At 45.5% G+C, this 12,503-nt stretch overlaps 1 protein-coding gene across 1 annotated transcript; it reads left to right on the plus strand.

Moving 5' to 3' along the window:
• The first annotated feature begins 810 nt into the window (after window positions 1-810).
• Window positions 811-10,297, plus strand: LOC135521769 (SH2 domain-containing adapter protein E-like). Its single transcript, XM_064947487.1, has 6 exons — window positions 811-1,923; window positions 4,811-4,937; window positions 5,940-6,188; window positions 6,917-7,241; window positions 8,838-8,957; window positions 9,206-10,297. Exons 1-6 carry the CDS (start codon window positions 1,450-1,452, stop codon window positions 9,396-9,398), a joined length of 1,488 nt encoding a protein of 495 aa, XP_064803559.1. The 5' UTR covers window positions 811-1,449; the 3' UTR covers window positions 9,399-10,297.
• The last annotated feature ends 2,206 nt before the right edge of the window (window positions 10,298-12,503 follow it).

Raw genomic sequence — 12,503 nt, forward strand, 5'->3', positions numbered from 1 at the left:
TATTGGTTGAGCACATAGCAGTAGGCGGTGCTCTAGACAGCGCCCGCTTCGAATATTGGTGAGTCTGTCTGTCAATCTGTGATAAATTGATTCAGGGGAGAGGTCTTTCAGTGGTCTACATAAATAGAAATAAAAAACTTTGTGAATGAAAATGCCTAGTGCTGTGTTTGTTATAATAAAATGTTTTAACTGCTAAGAAAGAGGTACGCTATTGCAGAAACAAACGAAACGCATCACAACTTGTGGCATTAATCCGTTTGCGCACCTCAAATTCCAACAGTCCCATACCAAACCGAACAGTGTCTCGGCAGGGGAATGGGTAACCGTTCCACTTGATCTACCAGATCCCCTGCAGAGGGCGCCCTTAGCACACATTATTACAGATTATTGGCAATTAGGACAAAGGCCTAGGGGACAGTTTATTCTACTAATTTGAATCAACCACTGAAATAGCCATTCGACTCTTTTCCCTATAGAAAATTCTCAACACAAATGACATATTTTCTTATTTTGAAAACATATTTGTTCTCACTCATTGTGGTGCCAAAACCTGTGAATTCAAGCAGTGTTCATATTTTTGGATGACATTTTTAATTGCAGCCTATTGTGTTGCACACACCAATTTCAAACAATGTAGGTTAATATTGACTATGTTGACTAATAAATATTGACTATGTTGTAATACGGCTGTGATGACAACTTTTTTTAATCATCAATTGAGAAATGCGTTGCCAAAGCTGCCCTGTCTCCTCCCTGTTAGTGAATAATAGCCTACTATAGGCGTTCTTTGACCATTCTGTTGTAGGCTAGTCCACCACCACACCCATTTCCCAACTCCACCAAACTCTTTCTCTCACACACGCACTTCTCTCTCCAGCACTCAGCTTTGACAGCCCGCTCCATACACCAGTAGCTCCGGGAATGGGATCATCATTAGTGAGTGCGAAGAAAAACTTCCAGTTCTTCCGATTCTACGCTCTCCAAAGACTACTCTTCAAACTGCGGGGATAGCTTCGAGATAAAGCGCTAGCGACGGTCAGAAATAGATATTACAGGCGTTACAAGTTGATGAAAGGAGAGGTAACTTTACGCACTGTGGAACGACAAAGCGAAGTGGGTCAAGCGACAAATGGGGTGAAGTTTGGACTTTAAATTATATGAGAACATTTACTACTGAATTTATGGGGTAGAAATCATTTGTAATCATTTTTTGAAATACATTAACATCACAAAGGGGGTAATTCAGATAAGATATCAGGCGCGCGGCGCGTAAACGTAGGCCTATGTGTTTGTGGATGAATGTGCTTGGAAAGTTTTATGTAGGCTAACCAACTATTCTCTGTGACTCGATTGCGGATGATTAATAAACATTAAGACTAAGTAGGCCTAAGTGAGTGTGTTTTGAGCCAAAGCTAGAAACCAAAAAACTGCCACTGATCGTAACCAGCAATGGCAAAATGGTTTAGTTCCGCCATCAATCTGAAGAACGGGACCGAACGGGTCCGCTCTGCCTCGGAGTCCGGCACTCAACCCCGAACCAGACACGGGTTAACACCGGGGACCAGTCTGAAGGGGAACCGGGTCAAGGAAAGTGCTGGAGGGATGGGCTCTATACTGACCGGAAGAAACCGGAAAAACTCGGCCATCGAACTGGGTCGGAACGGCTCGGGTACTGCCGGGAACTCGTTTAAGGACGGTAAGATCTGGGACAGTCTCATCCCTGGGAAGAGTAGGAAGAATTCCAAGCTCGAGGTGGGGGCATCTGAGGAGCATCGTCCCACCAGGACATCCAGTTTGGCGCATGCGTGCATCAGCAGGATGATCAAAGTGGACAAACAGGACAAGGGTCCCAAACATAGCGGTACAGGTGAACAGGTGGGATCCGAAAACGAGAGGGGGAAGTTGGACATCAAAACAACGATGGTGAGTGGCGCAGATTTGGTACTGACATCTTTGTCAACAGTCTTAGATTGAACAAACAAAAATGAAAAAGGCATTTAGTAGTAACAATATATGCTATAATGCTATAATTAGCTCTACAGTGTTATTAGACTTACTGTAATTTACATTTGATCTTGTTGTTTATTGTCATATGTGTATGGAAGCATATGGAAGCTCGTTCCCGCCACCGAAGTTATGAGATAGTAAGTCATAATTACGTAATAGCATGTGGTGTATGGCCAATATACCATGGTGAACTGTAGTATGGTCTGATATACTACGGTTTTCAGCCAATCAGCATTCGGGACTCGAACCAACAGGTTTATAAAAGGAAATAATGCACGCCCTAGAATGCCCTTCAAGCCAATCAGAAACATGTATTCGACAAAGCCATGGTATAACTCATGTTGACGATGTTTGAGCTGCTTCTGAAAGCAAAAGTCGAATTGAAAACATTATTGGCATTGTTGATTTACATTTTCATAATGGCTATGATGGGAATGGTATCAATTGAACACATTTCTAGCAGTAAATGTATTAAATTATAGCCATGGTATGAAAGGGATAATCAACTCGGGGCTCTATACGTTCTCTGGAAAATAATGTAACTCCGTTGTGGAACGCAAGTGCGTCGTGGAACACACTTGCCACGTTGTTCATTATTTTCCATACAACGCATAGCCCCACGTCGATTATCCCTTACATACGTAACATAAGTCATAATTATGAGATAGTAAATCCGAATAATGAGATACTACGTCATAATTATGAGGTAGTCATTCATTATTATGAGATATGTACGTTCTAATTATGAGATAATAAGTCTGGATCATGGACATTGAATAGTCCTGCAGGTCACGACCCCTTTTAAAAGGGAAATCTGTGATTCAAACAATAACAAAACCGCTCCCCCGCCACTTAATTGGTAAACAGCTGAGGAATGGGGCAGGAGAAATGTAACCACTCTTAAATACATAGATGCAAGGACTCTCACAAACAGATGTAGGATCTTCATTTGATCCTGTATGCTACAGCAGGAATAGAATCCTGCAGCAACAGGAAATGTGAATTATTATGTGGATTATAATTCATGGCCATTTTTTGTAGGGGTTGATACATTTTTCATTATGGCAAATCAAGTCTGATATTTTAAAGCGGAAATTACAAACTTTAGAAGCCTTTTTAATCCTCAAATAGACTACAAGTTTGCCATTCCTGCTGTGCAGGAAAATTCAAAGCAACAAAATTGACCAAATTAAGATCCTACATCTGTATGGATGCAAGAACTGACCATCTGTGTTGTGAACCTGTACAGTGTTTGTTTACAATTACATTGTTTACAAACAATGGAGTAACACAAGTTTATATTTTTGGTTCTAATGGGGTTGCTCAGGAGGAATTTCTAAGTTACATTCTTCAAGAATCAATGGCTATATATTAGTAATTCATTAATTGAATTAAACAGGCACCAACTCACAAAAACAAAACTCTTCAGTCCATTAATTTGGAACAATATCACCACAAACTCACTCTCTCTCTCTCTCTCTCTCTCTCCCTCTCTCTCTCCCCCTCTCTCTCTCTCTCTCTCTCTCTCTCTCTCTCTCTCTCTCACACACACACACAGACACACACACACACAAAATCTGTGATTCATGTAATACAGATCACCTAAACGTATCTCCTAATAATGACTTACTATCTCAGAATTCTGACTTAGTATCTCTTAATAATGACTTACTATCTCAGAATTCTGACTTAGTATCTCCTAATAATGACTTACTATCTCAGAATTCTGACTTAGTATCTCCTAATAATGACTTACTATCTCAGAATTCTGACTTAGTATCTCCTAATAATGACTTACTATCTCAGAATTCTGACTTAGTATCTCCTAATAATGACTTACTATCTCAAAATTCTGACTTAGTATCGCAATATTATTACTTACTATCTCATGATTATGACATACTGTCTCATAATAACGACTTACTATCTCATAATTATGACTTAGTATCACATTCTAATGACTTACTAACTCATAGTCAGATTTTTTTTTTTATTGGGTGGCGGGAATGAGCTTCCATACATATATGTGTGCACTGATATAAAGAAAGAACTGTAGCTCAGAGAGTTGTGATCAGTCTCTCTCTCCCACCTCAGCCTTTGTCTCTACCTCTCCCTCCCCCTCCTGTCTCTCTTTCCTCACCACACAATGCACTGTGCTTTTATAACCCGCTGCATTCATGCCACAGCGCTCGGGACCAGCCGTACAAAAAACACACAATGAGACCGAACCTCTTTCCCCAGTCTGTCTTCCTGTGTCCCTTCCCCTCCTGTTCCCTAACTGCTGTCACCCTCACACACAGACACACACACACACACACACACACACACACACACACACACACACACACACACACACACACACACACACACACACACACACACACACACACACACACACACACACACACACACACACACACACACACACGATACCTCTTTCTCCTCCTATATTTCTTCCTCTAGTGAAGGCTATGTTTGAGGCATCACCTAACACTGTGGTGACTGTAGCTCTCCCACAAGCAGCTCAGATCACTGTGGCGCCTCTTTGATGAAGATCATACAGGCAGTCAGACAGACACGTAAACACTCAACACACAGAGCCATGGGAAGGAAGACACACAGAGCACAGAGCAGGGGAGATTCCCCAAGAAACATTCCCAGTTCGTCAAGGGGACGTCTCCATACCAACTAGACTGTTACAGGTTAATTTCATAGGTTATTGCAGTTACTCTGGCAGAAGACCTACAGTATAGTACTGTGAAGGTTAGGTAGAGCATTTAACAACTTCTCTCCCGCTGTGTAGCTGATTATTCTGGAGGACTATGCTGACCCGTTTGATGCAGAGAAGACGAGGGAGCAGAGGGAGGCGGAGAGGGAGGGAGAGAACGATGGATACATGGAGCCCTATGACGCCCAGGTTATCATCACAGGTCAGTAAGGTCAGGGGTCAGATCTTGTCCTGGAGAGCTACAGGGAGTCCAAGCTTTTGTTCCACACTGATACACACTGGCTTAGTTAATCAACGAATCAGGGCTGGAGTTAGTGCTGGGCTGGAACAAAAGCCTGCACTCCCTGCAGCTCTCCAGAATCAAGGTTGTAGACTGCTGCTGATAAAAGGTTTTTAAAGGATCGGACTAGAACGAGACCCTCCGCTCTCTCTCCCCTGACTTCCTCCCTACTGGCGGTTGCTATGGGAATGGTGTTGTGCTGCGACAGTGGGTGCAGCTTCCTCTTGGATTTCCTGTCTCCTGCCTCTGTTTCCTTTACCCCATTCTCTGGAAAGGAAGTTACCTCCAGTTTCTTCCCCCCCACCCCTTCCATTTTACTTTACTTTTGTGTGAAAAGAACCAAAAGACCCCCACCTCCCATCCCCCTCCTCCTGGTCTCACCCAATCACTTCCCAGAATTCAGGAAGAGGTCCGTTCTGTCAACCATTCAGGCTCTGTGTTGACCTTTCTTCACGTAGCTCCATTGTTTAGTCACACAATAGCCCAGACACACAGACTACCTGACGGCCTCCACAGACATGTCTGACCACATCACAAGCTACTAAGCTATGTGTTATACTCTTAGAAATAGGGGTTCCAAAAGGTGTCTTCTGCTGTCCCCATAGGCTGTCCCCATTGGTTCCAGGTAGAACACTTCTTGATCCAGGCAGTACTATTTTGGGTTCCATGTAGAACCCTCTGTGTAAAATGTTCTACCTGGAACCAAAAAGGGTTCTTCTAAAGGTTTTCATATGGGGACACCCGAATAACCCTTTTAGGTTCTAGATGGCATAGGTTTTTCTAACAGTCTACAACTGAACAATGGATCACAATCATGTCACTTTAGCAGTAATGTTGGAATGGCAGAGTTGAGGGTTTGATATCCACATGGGTCAAACAGGCCTACCAAATAATGACCATGTTATTGTTCTAATGACTTTGTAGGTATTCGTAGGCGGGGCTCCAAGGACCTGCTGAAGGTGTGTGTGCTGCTTCCCAAGGGAGATGGAGAAGGGGGTAAGCCCGCACCCCCCCACATCTACGACACTCCCTACGAGGGGCTGCTGGAGACAGATGGGGAGGCAGGAGGGGTGTGGATCCCTGTGACACGGCCGGAGTCAGACCCTCGCCCCCCTGGAGAGTATGAACTACCCTGGGAGTGGAGGAAGGAGGACATCGTCAGAGCACTGACAGGTAGATATATGTTTTCCAGAGGGAGGGAGGTAAAGGGAGGGAAGGAGGGAGGTAAAGGGAGGGAAGGAGGGAGGTAGAGGGACGGAAGGAGGGCGGTAAAGGGAGGGAAGGAGGGAGGTAAAGGGAGGGAAGGAGGGAGGTAAAGGGAGGGAAGGAGGGAGGTAAAGGGAGGGAAGGAGGGAGGTAAAGGGTGGGAAGGAGGGAGGTAAAGGGTGGGAAGGAGGGAGGTAAAGGGAGGGAAGGAGGGAGGTAAAGGGAGGGAAGGAGGGAGGTAAAGGGTGGGAAGGAGGGAGGTAAAGGGAGGGAAGGAGGGAGATAAAGGGTGGGAAGTAGGGAGGTAAAGGGTGGGAAGTAGGGAGGTAGAGGGTGGGAAGTAGGGAGGTAGAGGGTGGGAAGGAAGGAGGTCAAGGTTGGGAAGTAGGGAGGTAGAGGGTGGGAAGTAGGGAGGTAAAGGGTGGGAAGGAGGGAGGTAAAAGGAGGGAAGGAGGGAGGTAAAGGCAGGGAAGGATGGAGATAGAGGGAGGGAAGGAGGGAGGGAGGTAAAGGGAGGGAAGGAGGGAGGTAAAGGCGGGGAAGGAGGGAGATAGAGGGAGGGAAGGAGAGGGAACATTGGATACAACAACTATACACAAACATACACAGTTCTCTCTCTCTCTCTGTCTCTCTTTCTCTCTCTCTCTCTCTCTCTCTCTCTCTCTCTCTCTCTCTCTCTCTCTCTCTCTCTCCAGCCCAGTTTAAGAAGGGAATGAGCAGTTTGCCTCCTAAAGAGGAACCTCCTCCACCCATCAGACAGCAGACTCTCAGTCATCAGCAGACCCTCAGACAGAAGACCTGGAACAAGAAAGTCCTCGTCCCCTCTCCCTCCTCCCCTACTCCCCCCATTCTCAATCTCTCTCCTCCCTCACCTCACTCTCATTCCTCTCCCCCCTCTCCCACCTCTCACTCTTTTCCCACTCCCAAACTTTCCCCATCCTCTTCTCCTCCCTCCACCACCTCCACACCCAACGCAGAGACAGCCAAAGTGGACCCCACCCTGCCCCTGGAGAAACAGAGGTACGGGAAGAGGAGAGGGATAAGGGAGAGGCTGGATGGGGGGGGATTGAGATACACTATATATACAGCAGTATGTGGACACCCATTTAAATTAGTGGATTCGGCTATTTCAGCCACACCTGTTGCTGTCAGCTGTATACATTTGAGCACAAAGCCATGCAATCTCCATATAGACAAACACTGGCAGTAGAATGGCTGACTCAGTTACTTTCAATGTGGCATTGTCATCAAATCAAATGCTATTGGTCACATACACATATTTAGCAGATGTTATTGCAGGTGTAGTGAAATGCTTGTGTTCCTAGCTCCAGTAGTGCAGTAGTATCTAACAATTCACAACAATACACACAAATCTAAAAGTAAAGAATGGAATTAATAAATATATAAATATTAGGACGAGCAATGTCAGAGTGGCATTGACTAAAATACAATAGAATACAGTATATACATATGTGATGAGTAAAGCAGTATGTCAACATTATTAAAGTGACCAGTGATTCCATGTCTACAGTATGTACATAGGGCAGCAGCCTCTAAGGTGCAGGGTTGAGTAACCAGGTGGTAACCGGCTAGTCATAGGATGCCACCTTTCCAACAAGTCAGTTCGTCAATTTTCTACCCTGCTACAGCTGCCCCGGTCAACTGTAAGTGCTGTTATTATGAAGTGGAACCGTCTAGGAGCAAAAACGGCTCAGCCGTGAAGTGGTAGTCCATACAAGCTGAAGTGATGTAGTGCGTAACGCCTAAAAATCGCCTGTCCTCGGTTGCAACACTCACTACTGAGTTCCAAACTGCCTGTGGAAGCAACATCAGCACAAGAACAGTTTGTGGACTCTGGAGCAGTGGAAACGTGTTCTCTGTAGTAATGAATCACGCTTCACCATCTGTCAGTCCAACGGACAAATCTTGGTTTGGCGGATGCCAGGAGAACGCTACCTGCCCAAATGCATAGTGCCAACTATAAGGTTTGGTGTTGGAGGAATAATGTTCTGGGACTGTTTTTCATGGTTCCGGCTAGGCCCCTTTAGTTCCAGTGAAGGGAAATCTTAACACTACAGTATACAATGACATTCTAGGCGATTCTGTGCTTCCAACTTTGTGGCAACAGTTTGGGGAAGGCCCTTTCCTGTTTCAGCATGACAATGCCCCTGTGCACAATGCGAAGTCCATGCAGAAATGGTTTGTCGAGATCCGTGTGGAAGAACTTGACTGGCCTGCACAGAGCCCTGAATCCAACCCCCTGTAACACCTTTGGGATGAATTAGAACAGCAACTGCAAGCCAGGCCTAATTGCCCAACATCAGTGCCCGACCTCACTAATGGCCTTGTGTCTGAATGGAAGCAAGTCCTCACAGCAATGTCCCAACATCTAGTGGGAAGCTTCCCAGAAGAGTAGAGGCTGTTAAAGCAGCAAAGGGGGGACCAACTCCATATTAATGCCCATGATTTTGGAATGAGATGTTTGATGAGCAGGTTTACAATATGACATTCATCCCCATCCATTCTACTGCTCTGAAGCTCTAAACATTGTATGTATGTTTGTTTCTCCCTCTCTTTCACCTCATCCCTCTCTTCTCCCCTCTCCCCCTCCTCTAGCTGGTACCATGGCAGTGTGAGTCGCCAGCAGGCAGAGGCTCAGCTCCAGCGCTGCAGGGATGCCAGCTTCCTGGTTAGAGACAGCGAATCAGGGACCAGCAAATACTCTATCGCGCTCAAGTTAGTGTGTTTCTGTGTGTTACACTTCTCACTCTTCAGTGAGCACTCATGATTAACCACTTTACACACCACAGACAAGGAGGGTGAGCAGCATGTGTTGGAATAACTAAGCCCCTAACCCTTTGCTACAGTACAAACATCCAGACTGTATCCTCTAGTTATGTAGCTATAGCTCCGCATCTTCCCCTGTTACTGAAGTAATATGGTCTCTCTCTCTCTCTCTCTCTCTCTCTCTCTCTCTCTCTCAGGACCAGTCAGTGTTGTGTCCATATCATCGTGGCCCAGACTAAGGGCAGTAAGGGTCTGGGTTATACTCTGGACCAGAGTAGCTGTGTGTTCAACAGTATACCAGAGGTGGTGCATCACTACTGTACACACAGACTGCCCTTCACTGGAGCTGAACACATGACCCTGCAACACCCTGTCCCCAGGCCACACTGAACACACACTGAACACACACTGAACACACACACACACCACTGCAAAGGAGTAGCAGGTCTCACCCAAACAGCCTGAGAGGTACAGTATCATCTTGAGTTTCTCCAATGCACAGCCTAGTGGTCAAACCCTCACACTGCGTTGCACAGAGAATGTTTCAGGAGGGAATACTGTTCTGTACTATGTATTATGTCATGTTTCATATGGGCCCCAGAAAGAGTGGCTGATGCTTTTGCAGCGGCTAATGGGGAGCCTGATCAATACCAAATGCCAAATGTTCAGCTAGTTAGCCTAAGTACCTGTATGTGTTGTGTGCTCTGGGTAATATTAGGCCTCATTGATTTGATAGCTGTCTGTATTATCATCAGACACATACAGTATGGTGCCTATTAGACAGCAGTATGATCTGTTTTTGATGTGAATGTATTTGCACATGTGATGGTTTCTGCAATGACCCAGCCTTGTTACTGTAATAGCCCAGGCTTGTTACTGTAATATCCAAGGCTTGTTACTGTAATAGCCCAGGCTTGTTACTGTAATATCCAAGGCTTGTTACTGTAATAGCCCAGGCTTGTTACTGTAATATCCCAGGCGTGTTACTGAAATAACCCAGGCTTGTTACTGTAATAGCCATGGAGCCAAAGCTTGGAATTGTAATATCCCAGGCTTGTTAATGTAATAACCCAGTCTTGTTACTGTAATAACCAGGGCATGTTACTGTAATAACCCAGTCTTGTTACTGTAATAACCCAGGCTTGTTACTGTAATAACCCAGGATCTTTACTGCAATAACCCAGTCTTGTTACTGTAATAACCAAGGGTGTTACTGTAATAACCCAGACTTGTTGTACAATTCATGAAATACTGTAATGTTGCCTGGAATAAAGTGAATGTGCATTTAGTTTCTTCTGTTTTTTAGATAATTTAATAATTATGACCCAGACACACAAACTTGAAAATAAAAGAGAGCCACACACTCTAGGAGCTCAGATGCAAACAGACACACACACAAACACACACATGCACACACACACGCACACACACACACAAACACACACACACACATGTACACACACACACGAGCACACAGACGTGCGCGCACACACAGATCAGAACAGAAACACATATGACTTGGGTGATGATTGCCCCGTGATGAGAGTGAGAAGCTAACTACAGGATGTGTGAGCTGCGCTCCTCTTTAACCGCAGAGCCATTGACCTGGGTAGTAAATAAATTAGAGTTAGACACTACACAGGAACATACACAGAGAGAGAGGGAGAGGAACACACACTTACAAATGTACAGGCACACCTCACATTTACACCATGCACACATAAGTTGAGTACACACAAAACCACTCTCATTCACATGGTAGGCTTTTTAAAAAGCCACAAACAACAATCTTTTTTTGAAAATAATGTTTCATCACACGTGTGGCCACCAGACGAGCTAAAGGACTTCTATTGTGCTTCGAGGCAAGCAACACTGAAGCATGCATGAGAGCACCAGCTGTTCCGTACAACAGTGTGATCATGATCTCCTTAGCCGATGTGAGTAAGACCTTTAACAGGTCCACATTCGCAGGGCCAGATGGATTACCAGGATGTGCTCACAGCTCAGAGTTCAACACCATAGTGCCCTCAAAGCTCATCACTAAGCTAAGGACCCTGGGACTCAACACCTCCCTCTGCAACTGGATCCTGGACTTCCTGACGGGCTGCTCCCAGGTGGTAAGGGTAGGCAACAACACATCTGCCACGCTGATCCTCAACACAGGGGCCTCTCAGGGGTGCGTGCTTAGTGCCCTCCTGGACTACTATTGTTTTCACTATATATAATACCTCTTGGTGATGTCATTCGGTAACATAATGTTAACTTTCACTGCTATGCAGGCGATACACAGCAGTACATTTTGATGAAACATGGTGAAGCCCCAAAATTGCCCCCCAAGGAAGCCTGTGTTGCAGACATAAGGAACTGAGACAAAACAGAGATGCTAATTTTAGGTCTCAAGAAACAAAGAGATCTTCTGTTGGATCTGACAATTAATCTTGATGGTTGTATAGTCGTCTCAAATAAAACTGTGTGTCACACACTGATCAGTTTCATCTGTCCTTATTATTCCCTCCAACCCCTCCAGGTGTCACTTGGTACAGTATCCCTGGTGTATTTATCCCTGTGTTTCCTGTCTCTCTGTCCCAGTTTGTCTTGTATGTTCCAAGTCAACCAGAGAGTTTTTACTGTGCTCCTGCCTTTTCTATTCTCTTTTACTAGTCCTCCCGGTTTTGACCCTTGCCTGTTTTCTGGACTCTGTACCCGTCTGCCTGACCATTCTGCCTGCTCTGACCTTGAGTCTGTCAGCCACACTGTACCTCCTGGACTCGACGTCACGACCAAGGGTTCAAGGCTATCATGGAGTGAATCAGTGAGTTAGGTCATAGGCAGCCTGCCACCTCCAAGACCACCCAACCATCCAGTAATCTGTCTACTATCAGTGATGGGTTTGTACAGCCTACCGCGGCTCCTCCGGAGCTATATCCTGGGGATCCTGGAACCTGCCAGGGTTTCTTAATGCTCCCTTCATTTTGAGCTGCAGCCATCTTCGTTCTCTTCGGACCGGTCAAAGATAGTGTATATTATTACGCTAATGTCAGGAAGGGCGCTCTCCTGGGCTACGGCAGTTCGGGAGCAACAAACCACCATTTGTTGTCATCTGGAGGATTTCATGGCAGAGGTGAGGAAGGTATTCGATTCTCCGGTATCCGGGAGAGAGGCGGCCAGTAAACTTCTTGAATTACTCAAAACTCCCGTAGTGTGGCAGACTACAAGGTTGATTTTTGCACATTGGCTGCCGAGAGTGCCTGGAATCTGGAGTCTCTTTTCGATACCGTTCTTCACGGATTATCTGAGGTGGTAAAAGATGAGCTAGCTGCTCGGGAACTACCGGTGGACCTCAACGCCCTCATCGCCCTCACCATTAGAATTGATGGACGCCTAAGGGAAAGCAGGAGTGAGAGGAGGTCTGGTCTCGGGCACACTCGTTCATCCGCTATGGCTCGCTCACCTTTGAAAATCATCAACGATCATCAACGATCAATTCACCTTCGT

Source organism: Oncorhynchus masou, chromosome 30, assembly GCF_036934945.1.
Source record: "Oncorhynchus masou masou isolate Uvic2021 chromosome 30, UVic_Omas_1.1, whole genome shotgun sequence".
Lineage (NCBI taxonomy): Eukaryota > Metazoa > Chordata > Actinopteri > Salmoniformes > Salmonidae > Oncorhynchus > Oncorhynchus masou.